The sequence below is a fragment of the Candida pseudojiufengensis genome (assembly GCF_024610245.1).
Source record: "Candida pseudojiufengensis strain CBS 10847 chromosome Unknown scaffold1, whole genome shotgun sequence".
Classification (NCBI taxonomy): domain Eukaryota; kingdom Fungi; phylum Ascomycota; class Pichiomycetes; order Serinales; family Debaryomycetaceae; genus Lodderomyces; species Lodderomyces pseudojiufengensis.
This window is the reverse complement of record NW_026261530.1, coordinates 525669-546706: the sequence shown is the minus strand read 5'-3', so window position 1 is coordinate 546706 and position 21038 is coordinate 525669. Positions and strand designations below refer to the sequence as shown.

The following is a 21038-nucleotide window of genomic DNA, read 5'->3' as shown; positions in this document are numbered from 1 at the left end:
AGATTTCAAATTCGAAAAATTATATATTTATTTGTTATATTTATATAGACATTCCTTGCATTTTTAATTATAAAATAGGTAAATAGATTAATATATTAATATCCAAAAAAATTGAAAAATATTTATTTAAGATAAATGTAGGGAATTAATAAACAAGGGTTCCTATGCTCCTCCGATTTTCGAATTCATTAAGTCAAATCAATGAAGGCTTAATAAATTTCCGTATATGTCAGTGGTAAAAGTGATTCATTTGGAAATCATGAAACGTCTTTTTCAAACAACAGCCTTATGTTTCATATTTATCTAAAAAATCCATGTATTCAAATAATCGTACAAAACCGCACATATAAATTTGTTTCAAGTTCGAAATCTATTTTAGTTGTGAGATAACAATAGACCGCTTCAAATTAGTTTGAAATAATACAAAGAAAGTTAATGCAATTCAACGTATCAATTACTCCTTCGAAAGGTACACATAAACGGTAAAAACTAACTAACAATTAGTATTTTGTTTTTGCATGTAAAATTTTTATTTTGTATTATTTTCGATCGGCTTTATTTTTTCTATTTTGTACCACATTTTTTTTTTTTTTTTTGACTTTGACATGACAATCTTAAAAAAAGCTTGGTTCAAATTCAAACGAAATTCAGGTGTAAATTGAGAACTTGCTGAATGAACCACAACTGAAGTGGATTTTGTTAAAAAGGTATCGACTGTGGTTTTGACACTCTAGCTAACAAGTTATGAGTACGATTTCATTCAATCCAACCAATGATCAACTTACCCAATTAAAATCAAAGGCTGAAAAGACCACACTATTATTCTAGAATTATGAACCCAGATTCCATAGTAATTTATATTTAGTAAACGGCTAAAACTGAATTTTGTGTAACTAACATACTATAGCGTCTATATTTGTGTAAAAATTTTGTAACCGGCTTTACGTACTATTTAAAAAAATTTCTCATACTAATTGTATTTAAATTGTTATTATTATTAGTGTGATGTAAGTAGATTGAAAATATAAAAGGACTATCATATCCACTTCATAATCTCTTAGTTCAAAAATTGATTTACTGTGTTTGAGTTGAAATTTTCAATAATTAAAATAAAATCTAAAACAATCATGTCTCATTCAGATCTTACAGATAAAGATAGTATAGAATCAAATAGAATAACTCCTTATGGAGAAAGTAATATATCACATAATAATAATGGTAATGATACTACATCCACAACCACAATAAACAATAATAATATAACAAATAACCACCACAATAATTCCTTACATCGTAAAACATCAACAAATACAGAAGATGAAAAAGAACTTGAAAGATTAATTACAAATAATCAAGGATTGGAAAGAATAAAATCAGAATTAAGAGAAAAAGCAGGACAATTAGGTCCATTAGAAGAACCTTATGATTTTAAAAGAACTTTAACTCATCCTGATCCAAATTCAGATTTTAATGAAAATGATCCTTGGAAATATCCTGTTGATAAAGATTCAGGTTTAAGAATTGTTGAATGGGTTGATCATGATTTAAAAAATCCCAAAAGCTTAAGTAAAACTTGGAAATGGATATATACAAGTTTATTAGGTGCTATTTGTTTTGTTGTTGCTTTAGGTTCTGCTATAGTTACAGGAGATTTAGAAAAACCTGCAAAATATTTTGGTGTATCAATGGAAGTTATTATTTTAGCTTCTGTAACAATGTTTGTTTTAGGTTTTGGATTTGGTCCTTTAGTATTTGCTCCAATGTCAGAGGAAGTTGGTAGAAAACCTATATATGTTGTTACATTATTTGTTGCTGTTATTTTTATTATTCCTTGCGGTGCTGCAAAAAATATTGGTACTTTAATTGTTTGTCGTTTAATTGATGGAATTGCTTTCAGTGCTCCAATGACATTAATTGGTGGTTCATTAGCTGATATTTGGGATGGTCCAGAAAGAGGTGTAGCAATGGCAATTTTTTCAGCAGCTCCATTTTTAGGTCCAGTTTGTGGTCCAATTTTTGGTGGTTTATTAGGAGATTTTACATCAACATGGAGATGGATTTATTGGACTTTTTTAATTGTTGCAGGAGTATTTTATGTTGCTTTTATTGTTGTTGTACCTGAAACTCATCATGGTATATTATTGAAAAAAAGAGCTCAAAAATTAAGAAAAGATACTGGAGATTCAAGATATAGAAGTCTTAATGAAATTGAAGTTAGAAAATTTAAAGATGTTGCAAAAACTTCTTTATTAAGACCTTTCTTATTACTTTCAGAATTAATTGTATTTTTAATTACAATTTATATGGCTGTTGTTTATGGTTTACTTTATATGTTCTTTTTTGCTTATCCTGTTATTTATATGGAAGGTAAAGGTTGGTCAGCTTCTAAAACTGGTATTATGTTTATTCCAATTGGTGTTGGTGTTATTATAGCTACTATGGCTGCACCATTTTTTAATAATGATTATAATAAAAGAGCTCAAAAATATAGAGATAGAGGAGAATTACCACCTGCAGAATTAAGATTAATTCCAATGATGATTTCATGTTGGTTTGTTCCAATTGGTTTATTTATTTTCGCTTGGTCATCATATCCAAGAGTTTCATGGGCTGGACCATGTTTTGCTGGTTTAGCAGCAGGATTTGGTTTCTGTTGTTTATATAATCCAGCTAATAATTATATAGTTGATTCATATCAACATTATGCAGCAAGTGCATTAGCAGCAAAAACATTTGTCAGATCAATTTGGGGTGCTTGTGTTCCATTATTTACAATTCAAATGTATCATAGATTAGGTTATCAATGGGCTTCATCATTAATGGCATTTATATCATTAGCCTGTTGTTTAATTCCTTATTTATTTTTCTTTTATGGTGCAAGAATTAGAGCTTATTCAAAATATGCTTATTCACCAGGTATGGATGCTAAAAAATCAGATCAAGAAAGTCAAAAAGAAATTATACATGATGATGAAAGAACTAAAAATGAAGTTGAGAATGAAAAATAAATTTGATATAATAAACATTATTGGAATTTTAAATTGGATTTACATAGATTGATTTTTTTTTTGTTTACTTTGCATATAAAATAGATATATTTGTTTTAAAATAACATTAAGTTGTAGAAAGTTAATTATTTTTCTGCTTATATGGATCTTTTAGTCAATTGTTCTTAAATAACTTAGTTTTAGATATGAGTTGAAATACGCTGGAAAAGCTGTATATTCAAGATTGGTCTATCAACAATATGTAATTCGTCATTTCGATTTCTCTTAAATTTGTTGTCCAGTTCATCAAAAGGTATCGTCAAACTATAGCCGAAACACTTTATAATTGAATACCAACAAATACTAAATCGTCGAGTAACGATAAAGTTCGTGATGATTTTTATGTGTCGATTTCAATGATTTAGGTCTTAATGCACGGAAATCATATAATGTGTCTCCACAGACTTATGATGTACTCCATTGGTCGATTGAAATGATTTTATTCAATTCCTCAATAAATCACTAAGGTTGTAAATTAAAAGAAACCTCTCCGTTCGTGATACAATGTGTCTGGAATTGTACACACATTTGCACTAGCGCTATTACGTTTTATCCTTTTGCTCATTTGATTCAAATTTGATCGAAAATTACAGTAGATACCCTTTCTTTTCTTGTTTTTTTGGCACTACTAATGTTGATCTTTGATAAAATTGATAATTTATGATAATCACATTGATGTGTTGAAAATATTAAACGTTTGCATTTACTTTTCGTGATTACGTCATACGATCTCTAATTAATTTCCGCTTTTAGTTTTAAAATAGTTTAGATTTACGAAAAATGTGATGATTGTACTTTAAAATACAATACAGTACAATACGTATCACTTGAAAATTGTATTGTAATTGTTTCTGTTATTGCAAAAGCTGTATCCATAATTAATGTTGAAAGTAAGATTAAATAAAAAGCTGTCATTAGTTATTAAAGTCTTTTGCTGACACGGTACCTTATCATACATACTTAATTTAAATTGTTATCAGATGATAAAACAAAGCGGAATGTGATGTAAATATAAAAAGGGTGAAAAAAAGCTTAATTCTTATAATTAATCGGAAAATTGGGAATTATACAAATTATAAAGTAGATACGATACGATAATTCATTTTATATGTTACTGTATATTGGTAAAAATTATTAATTTGCATACTTCATTATCATATGTATTAGGTGCGTATGTATGCAAATGAGGGATAAATTATTATTGATTTGACTAACTAGATTCATGTGATTAAAATTTTCCTCTATAAGACTTATATAACACAATTCAATACTTTCATTTACACATTTGATTCTTTTAGTCTAAATTGTATTTTTATTTGTGCCTCGTATAGTCAATGATATTGAGGAATGAGAATTTAAAGATCAATTGGACTTTCAAATGTTTAAAAGATGTAATTGACCACATGAAAATAAACTTCGTAATCACAATTGATTTTGATTAATGTTTAATCAATGAAGTTTTTCAAGCTTAGATTTCAAAAATAATTATAAAAATTTGAAATTGAACCCTTCTTTAATTTACTTGCTATTGGTATTAGATTTTTGCAACAATTAATTGAAATCAATTTACATAATACAATAATTTAGTGTACATAATGTGAATACAGTAGTTTACTCATGAATTAACCTCGATTAAAAGTCATCTTCGTAAATTACACTCTATGTGGTGTTTTTGAGACGGAATTGAATTTGTTACGTGATTACTTATACTGTACAAATCAATTTTTGTAAATTAGCAACAAAAATAATCTGTTTTTAAAATCATTAGGACGATCTCCTCTATTTTACAACTTGATATTAAATTTGTTTATGAATAAAATTTCCAAAAACATCCAAAGTATTTCTATCTATCTTCCTATTACATTCTATCTTATGAAAAAAGTAATATTACGTATGGGCACTGAACTAAATTATATAAATTAGATGTTATTTTTTAAGTGAATGTCTAAAATATAATATTTCTTAAATTAGACAATAGACTGTATATACTTACTATAATAGACTATCAATACTTTACAATACTTTACAATACAAAATTATTATACTTTTTTCTCGAGAGAAGTTTAATTTTATATCTAATTATTTTTGACAACCAAATTAGAAACCATCTGTATATATACAAATATAAATCACCACCACATTCCTTTTTCTTAATCCTTGTAAAACAGTGAAACTTCATTTTTTCAATAGTTGATTACCATTTATACCCCCCAAAAAAATGGGTAATAACGCGTCAACTAATAGTCAATTTGGACAACATTTATCATCACAATCAAATAATTCTAATCAAACAAATCAATCAATTTCAAATAAAAAATTAAATTCAAAAAACAGTAATAATCAAATTAGAAAATCAACTGCAGGTAATAATCAAAATAATTCATTAGATGAAGAATTTAGTGATTTAATACTACATCAAGTTATTAATAAACCTATAAACACTACAAATGAAGGTGAAGGCAATAACAATCAAACATCTACCATTCAATCAAATTTAAATCCTATTCAACCTCAAAATCTGAATCAACAATATAATCAATTTTCAAATGGTTTAATAGAAGATGAATTTAATGAATTAAATGAAGGATTAGTAGAAGAATCTACTTCATTATCAAGAAATATATTACCTGATAATAATAATTATTTTTATGATGAAAATAAAAAAATTAATAAGAATATTCCTTCATCTAATTCAAATTCATCATCTTCTACTTCACAATATCAACAACGATCTAATACGAATGATGATCAAATGGAATTAGATGAACCATTTCCTCAAGATTCAGATGATATACAAGAATTTGAATATCAATTATCTCAAACTCCTACTCCAGATTTATCAAAAGTTGATTTTACTAAAATATCAACATATCAAAATCAATCTACTCAACAACAACAACCTCAATCTCAATCTCAGCCACAGCAACAACAACAACAGGAAAATAATAATCAATATTTTGCAAATAGACCACCGCCAACTGCAAGAATGCTATCAGCTGCTTCAATAGCTAGAAGTGGGCATTCTCCATCACCTTCACCTAATTTGGAACAACAACAACATCAAAATCAACAATATCAACAAAATCAACAACAACAGCTACATAGTCAACATTATCATAATCAACTGTATCTTAATAATTTCAATCATAATAATAATCAAAATCAACATCGTACAAAACAATTTAAAAGTAATAATCATAATGATAATTTATTAATTCCCATTGAAATTAAATGGGTTAATACAAATAGAGAAAATATTGGAAAAATTTCAATTATTGGATCATTTTCAAATTGGAGAGATATTATAAAATTATCACCATCGATAAATCATCCGAATGAATTTATAACAACAATAAATTTACCATTAGGAGTTCATAAATTATTATATATAATAAACAATGAATATAGAGTAAGTGATCAATTACCTACTGCTACTGATCAAGAAGGTATATTTTTCAATTGGTTTGAAGTTATTGATGATACTCATTTATTTAATCATTCATTAAATCAATCAAATCATATTGGTGCAAGTACTGATTATGATGCAAATATTATATCAAGTAGAAATGATGTGAATAATAGCGATAGTACAATTGGAGGATATAACAACAACAGTAATACTTATCAAAATCAACCAAGATCAGCGGGTAAATATGAATTTGAAAAAATTCAAGAAAAATCAAATGAATTATTACATAAAATTTCAAAAGAATCAAGTTCACAATTTGAACATGTTGAATATATTGATGATGAAAATAATGAAAATAATCAAGATGATAATTTAATGATTGATGAAGGAGAAGTTGAATTAAAACAAAAACAAATTGAACAACAAAAATCAGATAATTATCCTTATCCACAACATAACCACAACAGATCAAATTCTCAACAACAAACTCCAATTCAATCAACTCATCAATTTCAACCATATGAATTAACTAAATCAAATTCTTTTATAAAACCAAACCAAAAATTAAATTATTCAAATGAAATTCCAGAAATGTTTATAAATTACGATTATTTTAAATTAAAACCTGAAGATTATGAATTACCTGAACCACCACAATTACCACCACATTTAAATAATGTATTATTAAATAAAATTTCAAATAATCAATCTTCATCATCAAATTCAAACATTTCAACTTCAAATTTATTACAAAATGGTCCAATACCTCCTCAACCTAATAATCCAACATCATCAACAATATCGACTAACTCTACTTCCACAACAAATACAAACTACCTCAATAAAAGACCACCATTACGTAGAGCAGATAGTTCATATTATGCATCAAATAAAGAAGCTTATCATTTATCTATTCCAAATCATGTTATATTAAATCATTTAATGACAACTTCTATAAAAAATGATGTTTTAACTGTTGCTTGTATTACAAGATATTCTGGTAAATTCGTTACTCAAATTATGCATTCTCCAGCTGATAAATGAAGAACAAAGATAGTTGATAATTGAAGAAGAAAACCTGAAAATAGGTAAAGATAAAACAATATAAGTATCGAGTAAGATTTAGTAATTAATGAGAAATTGTAGTAATAAATAACGTTACAGTCTTTTGAAATTTTTTTTGATTCTTTAGTTTTTAAAAATTATATTTACTTTAATTCTACATAGTAATACTAATACAGTTGAATTAAAATTGTTATCGTTTTGAAAAAGGTATTGGTTAATTCTGCAACCGAAACTGTCGAAGTATTGTTGAGGTATAGATAATATTATACGTGCTTAAACCACGTAACTGCTGATAGAAACTGATCAATAATAACTCAAATAAATTTATACCTGATCTAATTTAGTCTCAGAGAAGGTGCAGCTATTTCGTAATTGAATTTCAGTCTATCCTTCCTCTAACTCAACATATATAGCCACAATCATCACTTTAAATCAAGTAGCAAAAATTTCTCATATAATCCCACTCGATCTATAATCGATATTGATGAATATTTAAGCAAAGATTCATTCAATATCTGGCAATTAAAATATAACCAACTATGATACAAAACGGAAACATCAAAGAATTTAAAATTTGGTTTTGACTTATTGTATCAATAATTAACTTGAACAATTTATCAAAATTTTTGATTATTCTATTATCTCCAAAATTCAAGTATAAAGTCAGCATACTATAACAAATCCATTCTAGGGAATTTAGGTAACTATCCATTAAATCCTCCTTGGGTTGACTCTCCAATTGAATCTTATAACTTTTGTATAGAACTTTTGCTGTTTTAGCCAAACATTTAATTAAAATAGCTTTTGCAATAAATTCACCTGACGTAATGATAGATGTAGATGCTGGTTTTAACTCTTCTAAATTTTTACTCATTTTCGACATAGCCTAACTTAGATCTTGTGTTGGAAAAACAGGATCAAAATCGTTAATAGTCACTAAGTTTACGCTGTTGGTGGACTTTTTAAATGATACAAAACTTTTTGCAAAACGTATTCCTTTCACCAATCTTGTACAATAAATATTATTTTAGGGCAATTGAGTTGTCCTTCGCATAGGTAAAATTGATTGATATTAAAACGGCTCAATCAAGTTTATCTGAAATTTTCATTCAAAATGATCATAACCTTCAAAGTCTGAATTCCAAGTTTTGTGTCATTTATATTTTGATGTTGCAACCATCAACTTTGGGTTATTTCGTGAATCTTTAAAATGATTTAACACCGATACTAAAAGAAATTGAGGTTATTCTGATTTATTAGTACATAGCAGTTATACATAGTAATAATACATAGTAATATAAAATAATACATAATCAAGATACAAAAAAATAATACAAAAAATATGAAAGCATATTTTTTTCCTTTTCTTAAAGCTTTCATTTCCATAATTCGTTATTCATTAGCATAAATCCATTATAATTCGTTATTCATTAGCATAAAAATTCATTACGTCGTTACCATAAATTCATTAGTCATTTAAATTAGTTAATAACATAGCATCAACATCACCACAAAAGAACACCACCAACAAAAACACCACAAACAATTTGATTCAAATCAGGTATAAAAATAGCTTCAATATCAACATTAATCAACACCACCAATCAAACAGTTCATTCTCAAAAAACTCACAAAAACTTCTTTTGAAACATCATTACTATTCAAACTTTCAATTTTTTCTTCTTCTTTTTCTATTTTTTCTACCTAATTTTTTTAATCTTCTTTCTCTTCTTAATCTAGTTTGCATCATACTATAAGACCCACGTCTAATAATAATTTCTAATTTAAAAATATTTAATTCAGGATAAAAATACAGGGAAATTTTAAATAATTTTGATAATAAATTTGATCTAATTTGCTTTGTTGTATCTCTTACCCAAGTTTGATAAGCTAATTTAAATTTACAATAATTTCCAAAAATTTCTAAAATTGATAATTCTATATGACGAGTTAATGAAATATTAAATTTTTCTAAATTTAAAATTTTGGATAATTCATATATATTTAATCTTGAATAATATCTATCATCTTTTTTTAAATCTGATTTTTTTGCAATTTTATTATCTTTATTTGGTTTTGGTTTTGATTTTGAATTAGTTTTTGATTTAGGTGTAAATTTTGATTTTGAATTAGATTTTGATTTTGATGATTTAGAATTAGTTGCAGTAGATACAGTAGATACAGTAGTTGCTGAAGATGATGATGATTCAACAGTCATAATAGTTGAAGTTGAAGTTGAAGTTGTTGTAGAAACATCAGAGTTTAACATTGAATTAATAGATACCACATTATTTCTTTGATTTTCTTCACCAATGTTATCATTATTTTCACTTTTTGGTCTTCTTGGATAATATAGAGAATTTAATTTTTTCAATTTACTATCCATTTCATAATTTGTTTTAATATTTTTTGGTAATTTATAACATTCCATTTTACATAATTCTGATAATGGTTTAAATTTTGTAAATTTTAAATTTTTAAATTCTTCTGTAAATGGTTTTGGTAATAATTTTGGTCCAATATCATAAATTTCTGATCTTGGTGAATTAGGAATTGATGATGATGTAAATTGATATTCATTATCGTTGTCTTCTTCTTCACTGTTGTTTTCACAATTATATTCCCCATTTTCAATCTTGTATTTCTTATAATTAGATGAAGTTCTTAAATATGATGGAGTTTTGTCAATAATTTTTAAAAATTTATCTCTATGTGAATTAAACTTCAAAACAACAAAAAAAGTAGTAGGATGTAATTGATAAGTATCCACTTGGGAAAATTGATCTAAACTGGAATCAGTTCTAATTTCATCAATTTGTAAATCTGGTTTTTCATTAACAGGTTTTGCAATAGGTGAAGAAGGTAAAGTAAAACTTTGAACATATTTATATGCTGATAAATTATATTTTAAATCTTGACTTTTATTAAGATCATTATTACCACTAATTTCATTAAAACTTCTTGAACTATCTGAAATAATTAAACTTTCATTTCTTTTATTTAAAATTTGAGAACTTGATTGAAAAATTGAATCAAAATTTAAATTATCTTTTAATTCATTAAATTTTTCAGAATTTGTTTTTGAATAATATGGAAAATTACTACTACTTTCTAATTTATTTTCATTTGTTTCATTTATTTTACTAATTAATGATGATGACAGATGAATATTTTCATTATATAATGGTGATGTTGCAATTGTTGCATAATTTGAACTAATATTTCGAGGATAGTAATTATTAATGATTGCTTCATTTTCATTTTCTTCAATTGGAAAACCATCAGAATCATCCCAGTTATTATTTACTGTCAAATTTGATGTATAATTAGTTTGTTGATTTTTTAAAATATTGAAAAATCCAGTTGATTGTGAACATTTTGAATTAATTTCATCATCATTTGTAATTGTCAGAATTGTATTAGATTTTGAATAAATATCTGATGCTTTGACTGTTTTATATTCATATTCTTTTGTAATTGAATTAGTTGAAGTATCTAATGATGTTGATAATACATTATATAAATGTTCAATTCTCGTTAAAGAATTTGAATTTGAATTATTATTATTATAATATACAGGTAATATATTTGGTTGCAAATACTTTTGTAAATTATATGAATTTGTAGTTATTGCTGTTAATTCATTTTCTACTAGTTCTTTATAATCATCACAAGTCTTGAATCTTTCATTACTTATTGGAAAAGTATTTGTAAATGGAGCTATTGTATATAAATCTAAATATTGTTCTGATAAATTATTAGTGTATTCAACTTCTGATCCTTGACTCATGATTTTTGAAAGCTAAAATTCATAAGAAGCTTATAAAATTGGAAATTACAGCTGTTACTTGAGCTCTTTCTTTCAACTAGTATAAGATTTCTTTCTATTTGGTATGTGTATGAGTTTGTATTTTAAGTGGTAATGGGACTTAAATTCTATAGTTTCTGTAGTTTTCAATTCTGGAGAAGGTATGAAAGTAGAATCTTTCTACCAAAGTAGACTTTATATGGTTGTTTAGTGAATGGTAAGGTCAATTAATAGTGTTATGTTATAGTTGTATGAATTGGTTAATTAAATTAGTTGTAAAAAAAGTGGTTGTAAAAAATGATGTTTTATATTTTAATTTTTTGGTTGTAAAAATTTAAAATTATTGAGGGGAAATTTACTAAATACAAATTTACATAGTGAAGAACATTAATAATTAAGTGTGATATGATTTACTGTAGACTTAATAAGAGACAGAGCTAGTAGAGACAGTCCCAACCCTACATCTTCACTCTTTGATTGTAGCCCTTCAAATAATTGTAAGAATTTGACGTACTCGATTTCGTATGAGGTAGATGAAACATGCATTTTGACTTCAATTGGAGCCTAAAGCAAGAAATTGAAGCTTATCAGACAAGACAGGGGGTATTACACAGTCATGGGTCAAAACGACTGCTCATTAACTTAGTCAAAGTTACGATCATTCGATCAATAACAACCATATTCAAAAATTCATGTGGGACCCCTAACAGATTTGAAAAAAGAAAATTAGGTTGCAAAAAAAAGAATTAAGATTCCACATTATTACGTAATCAATACAAATTAGTAATTCTACTGATTTATCACTTTTGAAATATGAATCATATAATTTGAATCATTATCAACTTCAATTACTTCACTTGCCTAAACAACAATGTCATCACCGGTATTAAAGTCACCATTGACTAAATCATTAAAAATTGCATTATTGCAATTAAAAGCTGGATCAGATAAATCAGCTAATTTAGCAAAAGTTACAAAATATATAGAAGAAGCAGTATCAAAACAACCTAAAGTTGATTTGGTAATGTTACCAGAATGTTTTAATTCACCTTATGCAGTAGATCAATTTAGAAATTATGCTGAAATTATTCCCCTGGGAGAAACAACAAATTTATTATCAAATTTAGCTAAAAAACACAATATATTTATAATTGGTGGATCAATTCCAGAATTAAGTAATGATAATAAAATTTATAATACTTCATTAACTTTTGATCCAAAAGGTGAAATTATAGCAAAACATCGTAAAGCTCATTTATTTGATATTAATATTCCAAATGGTATAACTTTTCAAGAATCTTTAACTTTAACTGGAGGAGATAAAGCAACTGTTTTTAAATTAGGAGAATATGGTAATGTGGGGTTAGGTATATGTTATGATATTAGATTTCCAGAATTAGCTTCAATTGCATCAAGAAGTCCAAATAATGCATTTGCTATGTTTTATCCTGGTGCTTTTAATACTACTACTGGTCCTTTACATTGGCATTTATTAGCAAGAGGAAGAGCTGTTGATAATGAATTATATACTGTTTTATGTTCTCCTGCAAGAGATGTTGGAAGTGGTGGGTATCAAGCTTATGGTCATTCTTTAGTAGCAGATCCATCAGGTAAAATTATAGCAGAAGCTGGTGAAGGAGAAGAAATTTTATATGCTGACTTAGATAAAGATGTATTAACAAAAGCAAGAGAAGGTATACCCGTACATTATCAAAGAAGATTTGATATTTATGGAGATTTTGTAGGCGATGGATCAGCGAAAGTAAGTGCTACATAAATGATATTTGAATAACTTTGAATAACTTTAAATCTATTCGTCTTCTTGACGTTCTATATAATCTACTATTACTTCCATAAATTCTTTTGGTTTCTCACTTATTACCCAATGACCAGATTCAATATCTTTTATTTCAAAATTTGGGAAAAAATTAGATATTTCAGGTATTATATCATCTGGAATATATTTTGATTCAGTACCTCTTATAAATAATGCAGGACCAGTCCATCTATAATCTTGAGAACTATATGGCCAACTTGCTATCATACCTTTACTTATTGCATTTCCAATAATTTCCAAGGGAATTTTTGAAGTTACTGGTTCATCCTTTTTACCTCTATTTAAATTCATTAATACAAATTGTCTTATTACTTTATTTGGTTCAACTTCTTCTAATTTAGAATCAACATCTTTTATGTTTGTATAATGATATTTCTCCAAGGCAATTCTTAATTGATTAATATATTTATTAAATTTTGAATCTGTGTTTCCAAATGTAATAGGAGCATTATCAACACTTACAATCATTTTAGGAATATCTGGTTTTCTTAAAGCTAAAGCCATAACAGTTTTTGCACCCATTGAATGACCAACCAATATAGGTTTTTCTGAAAATTTTTGATTTAATATCCATTTTTCAACATCTGCTGATAAACTTGGATAATCTAATCTATTAATATGAGGACTTGATCCAAAATTTCTTAGATCTAAACAATATATATTTCGTTTCAATTTTTCAGATAATTGTTTTGCAACTGTTCTATTATTTGCTTTTGAACCAAATAATCCATGTAAAATTATTACTGGTGATTTTTCTGGATTTAAACCTTTAAATTCTTCAAATGCAAGATCAACCGTTTCAATTGATTCATTTCTTGTTATTCTAGTTGATGAAAAATATCGTATAGAAGAATAAATTGGTTTAGTTCGTATTGATGGTGATAACAATTTCAAACTGAACATCTTCAGATCTGACCATATAGATCGGAAAATAAATAAATAAACTTGATAAATTTAAATTTTAAATAATTTTTCACATTTCCACAATCACTATCAATCTCATCCATTCATGTTTAAAAATTTCATAAGATCAATGTCATCATCTACAAATATTGGCCCCATAGAATCCTCAATAAATTCAAAATTAACCACAACATTCAAACCAACATTTTTAGAAGTACGAAATGATTCACATAAACATTCACATCATTCAGCTATGAAAGGTGCAACAAACACTGCGGAATCTCATTTTTTTATAAAAATGCAAAGTGAAGAATTTAATGATAAAAATTTACCAAATAGACATAGATTAGTTTATGGTTTATTAGATGATGAATTTAAAAATAAAGGATTACATGCTTTACAAATGAAATTAAAAGGTACTAATGAAAAATTGGAGTAGCAGAGGAAGTGTATAACGAAATTAATGATGTATATATACAAAAAAAAGATTAAAATTATTAATTAAAAAGTACTACCTATTAATTGTTAATTTTACAGACCGTTTTGATGAGAAGTTTCTTGAACTGAAGCATTTTTTGCAACTAATTCAACAATTCTTCGTATTACAGGTAAATTCAACCATGCGGGAACATAAGCTTCAACTCTTGAAAAAGGTCTTAATTCAATTTCTCTAAAAGGATCTTCAAAATGACCATCTGTTGACATTGTTAAAAATAAATCATCATTTGAGCTTTCTTTTGTTCTTTCTGCTACTAATTTCATTACTGCAGGTGCTACAGGAGTTTCATAATCTGCTGCTGTATAAGCACTTATAGTTTTATGAATTTGTGCAGAATTTAATGCATAACATATTTCATATATAATATCAATATCTTCAGCAGTATTTTTTCTTAATTGTAATAATTTTGCAGCTTGTAATAAATGAACTAAACATGATGAACCTTCTTCAATATCATGAGATTTACACCATTCTTCTAATCTTGTAACATTATAATTTAATTGTAATCCTCTTTTCCAACTTAAAAAATTTCTTCTTAATATTAAATCATTAAAACATAATGCATCAATAAATTTTAACATTTCTGTTATTACTCTTACAATAACATCATTTTCTAAATAATAACTTTTCATTGACCAATATAATGTATTAAAAGTTGATAATATATCATCCATTTTATATGTAGCACCAGCTGAAAATACTTTACTTAAAAATGGTGAATTTTCTGGTGCCATAAATCCAGGTAATGCTTGAGATAATACAACTGCAGAAACTGCTTTTTTCTCTAAATCTTTTTGCATTTTTTTCATCCACATATTATAAATATTATAAGATAATGATTCAAAATCTTCTTTTACAACAGCAACTAATTTTAAATATTCAGTAAATTCTTCTTCACTCATTTCATTAGATAATGTATCATTTGCTATAATAGTTTGTTCAGCATATGAAACAAATGAATATAATTCATGAGTATTTGATAACCAAAATGCACCATGAGGAATAACATCATCATCTTTTAATAATGAAACAAGATTCTGTATAGATGCTAAAATTTCACCAAGAAAATCTTCACTTTCTTTAGTTAAACCTAATCTCCACATATCTGATAATATTATTATAATAATTCTACTTGGAAATAATACTTCTTTTCTTGTTAAATCTGCAGCAACTCCAGCAGGTGGTATTTTTAAACCTTTTAATAAACCTTCAACTATTTCACGATGTAATTGACGTGAATCTCTTAATAATTTAAATAATTCATCATTAATATCATCAATATTAGCATTGTCATCATTTGATACAGCAATGACTGATACCGGCCTAGGATTATCAATAGAATTGGGAGAACTCCACGCCAAAGCACTGCTATGACGTTTACTTGTATTCGCGTTTCTAATTTTGGGATTACTTAGTTGAGCTAATTCTGATTTTAATTGATCAATATGAGCTTTAAGATCAACTTCAATAGTATCACGTTTAATAAGATCATTTTTAGCATCATTTAATTCTTTTATTGTTTTTTGAACTTCTTCTTTCAATTCAATTTGTTCTTTAGTTAATTGTCTGATTTTTTCTTCAGCTGATGAATAATCTGATTTTATTGTATTTAATTCACGATTTAAATTTTCAACTTCTTCTTGATGTTCTTGTTTTGTGGAATCATATTTCTCATTAAATTCTAATTCTCTTGATTTTAAAGTTTCTTTTACTTGTCCTTGTTGATTTAATAAATCTTTTAAATTCAGTATTTCTTCCATTAATTTCTTATTATCTTGAATTTTAGATGTTAAAGCTTGAGTTAAATCAATAACTTTGTTCTCCAACTGATAAGAAACTTCTTTTAATTTATTTACAGATTTTGCATCAGCTTTTAATGTTTTCAATTCACGATAAGCAAATTGTCTTCTAAAAGCAGATTGAATAATAATAGCTGATCTTTTGGTTTTGTTGAATTCTTTTCTTTGTTGATATCCTTTCCATGATTTTTGTATAGTTGACGCTGATTTTTCGAGTCGGTGTTTTTTGAAATTTTGTCTTGCTTGTAAACCTCTTATTGATTTTTGTAATGTAATAACTGATTTGAGAGTGTTTTGATACTGTTTTCTTGCTAAATGTCCTCTTATTGAAGTTTGAATTAATGTTGCTGCATGTTTTTCCTTTTCTTGTCTTATAAACCTTCTTCTCTCAAAACCACGTATTAAACTTTGTAATTTGATATGAGATTGCCTTATTTCAATATATTTTTGTCTAAAGAAACGTTTTCTCATATTCTTTTGTATCATGACAGCAGATCTATATAATTTATCTGTCCTTAATTTTTCAAAATGAGCCAACATACCAGCTTTGAAAAAAATCTTGGTATTACCTAGTTGATATTTTTCTTTATTTTCAGTATTTGATTGTAAAATTTGATTACATAAATCAGTTACAGATTCTTGTGTGGTTTCACCACTCATTACTTTAATCCAATCTTTTGAAGGAGCTAAGATATGATACCTATCAGCGAATTCAACATAAGTCCATCTTGAAGGGAAACCAGCACATGAAATTCTGATCGTTTCCAAAACACCACAAGCTCGTAATTGAGATAGCACCATTAATGAATCAAATTCCCAAGCTTTTTTCTCTTCATTTGGTTTTATACATCTTATATAATGAACATTTGTAGAATTTATAGTTTTCATTAATTCAATTAATGAATTTTTAAACATGGAACCTAATGTTGGTTTTTTATTCATCATTTTACCTTTTGTTGGTTGTTTGGTTGCTTCTAAAGCACTTGCATTTTTATCAATTATACTAAGAATATCTTGAAGTAATTCATTTTTAGAATTTTTCATAACTTCTAAATGTCCTTCTCCAACTGTGTCTCTATTTTTCTCTATAAATCCATCCATATCATATGTAACATCTAAAGCATAATGATTAACAACGAATTTAGTTTGACCAAATCTTGGTTTTTGGAAAACTTTATTTGAAGGAGGTTTATCCAAATTTTGATACATTTTTTCAATCCATGATTGATCATTACCTGCTGGTAATCTTGATTCTTCATCTAATAAAGCCAAAATACCCATTCTATTTTCAATCAAATCAATACATGGTTGATTATCTGAAAAGTCTATAAAAGACCATTCAATTTGTTCTTTTATATATTCTTCTTGTTCTAATTTAAATACATGTTGATTAAATTCTTGTTGTAATTTTTCATTAGCATAATTAATACAAAATTGTTCAAATGAATTTTTTTCAAAATGTTCAAACCCATAAATATCCAATACTCCAATAAATGAATTTATTTGTGAAGCAACTGATTCTGGACATAAATCAGTATTAACATAATCAACCAACCAATCGAATAATGCTGAATAAATATATTTTGCAAATGAATCTCTTGCAACAATTGCTTGTTTATGATTTAAATTACTAACAATTTTTTCAGATCTTGTAGTGATTTGTTTTTTCACGCACCATTTGGCGAAATTAAACGCATCTATACCTAATAACTCACAAGCTTTAACTAAATTTGGTTCATCACTTGATAAATGTGCATCATTTTTAGTAGCAGCTATATCAATATTACCAAGATGTAAAAGAGCTGCCAATATTTTATATATTTCAAATTGTTTTGAATCATCAACACCTATTAAGGATAACGCATCTTTTGTTATTTTAAATTCTTCAGCATCATCTACTCCATTTATTTTAGGTGAACCACCTTGATTGGTGTATTTATAATCACTAGCAGTTTTCAATCCTAATTTTTCTTTCTCTTTTGAATCCATTCCTGCCAAAATTTGATAAAAAATATGATAATTTCTTTCAGTAGATGGTTGAAATACTAATCTTGATCTTTCTAAAAGGTATGTTCTTATTCTTGCACCAATAATAGAAGTTTCTTTATCAAATAATATTTCCAAATATTTACCAAAACGTGATGAATTATCATTTCTTGTAGTTTTTGCATTACCAAAAGCTTCCATTATAGGATTTGTTGCTAATATTTGTTTTTCAACATCTGACATTTCTACTTTATGATCAGTTCCTATAGCTTGTTGTACATCAGCTTCTACAGAAGCAAAATATCTCATAATATATTTAGCAGAAACTGTTTTACCAGCTCCAGATTCACCACTAACAACTATAGTTTGATTATCTCCATTTTGTTTCATACATCTATAAGCATCTTCTGCAATGGCAAAAAGATGAGGATCTGATTCTGTTCTTTGTCTTCCAGCATAATTTTGTACAATATCTTGAGTATATAATTGTTCTACTTTTTGAAAAGGATTAGTTGCAATTAATACTATACCTGAATATGTATAAATATTTAATAATGAATAACGTATTTTTATAGTTTGTAAAACAGCTGGTTCATTTAAATATGATAAACTTGTTAAATCTTCAGTTGATTCTAATATAGGTGGATTTCTTAATGGTGGTAATTCATCATTATCTTCTGAAAGATTATCTGTTTCTATTTTAAATATAGTTGAATCATCATTTTCTAATGTTAATTCTATTATATGTTTTTTACCTTCTTGTTTATTTGATTTAACAATTGTTCCTACCCAACCTAATTCTTTATCAGGATACCAACAGCGAGTTCCTGCATCATATAATGATACCATAGTTAATTAAGATATATGTATTGTATGTGTAATGATGGTAAGTTGTATAGTTGGTTGTAAAAATTAGATAAGAATGATTGTTAGTAAGTTGTTAGTTGTTGATTAGATCAAAAGATTTTTTTATTATTTATTTTTGTACATAAAAATATTTTTTCTTTCTGTTTATTTATTTACGTGGATTGATTTATTTAGTATAAGATAGAATGGAGACGACGGATTTTATAAAAAGGTGAAGTAATCAAAATGTCATGACGACACAGGTAATATACACTTGACTGAAGAGTAATGATTTCTTTAATTTGGATAATATCACCAAATGTTTTGAACCATTTGAATACAAAGTGTTTGTAAGAGAAAGATTTAAAATATTCTCTCGAGTAATAAATATATGGTCGTGTAAATTATGACACTATACATTCTTAAAAAATAAATATTAAAGATCAAAAAGATTTGACGAATCCTAAAGCATGTGATTATAAGAAAAATTGAAAGAGGCACTCGAGGAAATTTTCAATCACATACAATCTAATGATATGTGTTTCGTTCAGTGATAATTGGAATTGTTATATCTATTTACACTATTTTACTAGACAGTCATATGAAAATTCTTATTAATTAGACGCGTTTATTGGTACCTGATACATATTCAGTTTTGTGTAATACATTTTGTGCCAAAATTTGATCCAAGTAATTATCTAGAACTCAAACAAAATGAAACACTTTCCATGTCTTCTCAAAACTTTCCTCTCAACAAATTCGAAATCATATCCTTAGCAGTTAAATATGAAGTTTTATAAAATGTACCAAAATCTAAAGTTGATGATAATGTATCAACAAATCCAAAAAATAACATTGAAGGAATCCAACCTTGAGCTAATTCTAAAGCATAAGATTCACCAGGCATAGCATATTGTTTAGTCTCGCCTCTTTTTAAATGATGACAATCACCAGGTTTATAAATTTCAGGTTCTAAATTACCAGGTAATGCAGCTCTTTCTTCACCTTTTAAAATCATAAAATAATCATCAGCAAAATGAACACCTGTATGACCTTCTGTTCCAATTGCAGTACCAAAAAATATTAAATATTCAGATATTGAACTATGTAATATAAACATCATACCCATTGCTCCTCCTGCATTATTATATACCCAATCATTAAAATTTAATTCGTTTATAATATCTGGATATTCTTTTTTAATTTTTTTACCTAAATCAATCATCATTGCTGTTGCATTTGTTGGATTAGTTTTAATTGTTTGATTTACTAATGATTGTAAAACATCTTTATCAAATCTATAATTTGTTGGTAACCATGTATAATATAACAGTGACATAATTGTATACATTGCAATAGGTATTAAACCAATTAATAATAATTTCATGATTGTTCAATTGATATTAATTATTTCTCTGATGTTTGAATTGAATCATCAAAACTCATCACTCTAAACAAGTCGAATGAAATATCCAAATATATATATATATATCATTGACTTGGTATTATTGTTTTTGAAATTTTATATTCATTTCTTATACGACCGTATATATATATAATACTTCTAAACTAAGCGAGAAAGCTTGAATTTGAAACGATCTCTATTTTATTTTAAAATGGATTGAACTTCCTAATTTAGATATTTGAAGTGTTTGTACCTGAAACGATATTCGAACAAATTTGAAACATTGAAGGCTTGTTAGTAAGTTTCATGAATATAGAAATTTTTAGGTTCACGTTAAACGATATTTAAAGATTGATTACACTCATAGAAATGCATATAGAAATTTAAGTGTTACTCAAAAGAAGTTGTCACAAACTTGTCAGAACTTCATTTTT

General features: G+C 26.5%; 8 protein-coding genes across 8 annotated transcripts; 4 read left to right on the top strand and 4 right to left on the bottom strand. All coding sequences in view use genetic code 12, as the record gives it.

Annotated features, from left to right (window-relative positions):
- Window positions 1–1127: 1127 nt before the first annotated feature.
- KGF55_003360 (MFS transporter) lies at window positions 1128–3008 on the top strand (the record flags this gene model as incomplete). Its single annotated transcript, XM_051758145.1, has 1 exon — window positions 1128–3008. The coding sequence occupies one exon, from the start codon at window positions 1128–1130 to the stop codon at window positions 3006–3008; it is 1881 nt and encodes a 626-aa protein (XP_051613732.1).
- A 2257-nt stretch (window positions 3009–5265) lies between these two features.
- KIS2 (Kis2p) lies at window positions 5266–7500 on the top strand (the record flags this gene model as incomplete). The annotated part of the gene is made up of 1 exon (XM_051758144.1): window positions 5266–7500. One exon carries the CDS (start codon window positions 5266–5268, stop codon window positions 7498–7500), a length of 2235 nt encoding a protein of 744 aa, XP_051613731.1.
- Window positions 7501–8029: 529 nt separating this feature from the next.
- Window positions 8030–11311, bottom strand: KGF55_003358 (uncharacterized protein; the record flags this gene model as incomplete). The annotated part of the gene is made up of 2 exons (XM_051758143.1): window positions 8030–8407; window positions 9398–11311. The coding sequence occupies 2 exons, from the start codon at window positions 11309–11311 to the stop codon at window positions 8030–8032; spliced, it is 2292 nt and encodes a 763-aa protein (XP_051613730.1).
- An 889-nt stretch (window positions 11312–12200) lies between these two features.
- Window positions 12201–13106, top strand: NIT3 (putative hydrolase; the record flags this gene model as incomplete). Its single annotated transcript, XM_051758142.1, has 1 exon — window positions 12201–13106. One exon carries the CDS (start codon window positions 12201–12203, stop codon window positions 13104–13106), a length of 906 nt encoding a protein of 301 aa, XP_051613729.1.
- Window positions 13107–13139: 33 nt separating this feature from the next.
- KGF55_003356 (alpha/beta hydrolase) lies at window positions 13140–14069 on the bottom strand (the record flags this gene model as incomplete). The annotated part of the gene is made up of 1 exon (XM_051758140.1): window positions 13140–14069. One exon carries the CDS (start codon window positions 14067–14069, stop codon window positions 13140–13142), a length of 930 nt encoding a protein of 309 aa, XP_051613728.1.
- A 106-nt stretch (window positions 14070–14175) lies between these two features.
- KGF55_003355 (uncharacterized protein) lies at window positions 14176–14508 on the top strand (the record flags this gene model as incomplete). The annotated part of the gene is made up of 1 exon (XM_051758139.1): window positions 14176–14508. One exon carries the CDS (start codon window positions 14176–14178, stop codon window positions 14506–14508), a length of 333 nt encoding a protein of 110 aa, XP_051613727.1.
- Window positions 14509–14600: 92 nt separating this feature from the next.
- MYO2 (myosin 2) lies at window positions 14601–19202 on the bottom strand (the record flags this gene model as incomplete). The annotated part of the gene is made up of 1 exon (XM_051758138.1): window positions 14601–19202. One exon carries the CDS (start codon window positions 19200–19202, stop codon window positions 14601–14603), a length of 4602 nt encoding a protein of 1533 aa, XP_051613726.1.
- A 733-nt stretch (window positions 19203–19935) lies between these two features.
- Window positions 19936–20586, bottom strand: KGF55_003353 (ERG2 family protein; the record flags this gene model as incomplete). The annotated part of the gene is made up of 1 exon (XM_051758137.1): window positions 19936–20586. The coding sequence occupies one exon, from the start codon at window positions 20584–20586 to the stop codon at window positions 19936–19938; it is 651 nt and encodes a 216-aa protein (XP_051613725.1).
- Window positions 20587–21038: the final 452 nt, after the last annotated feature.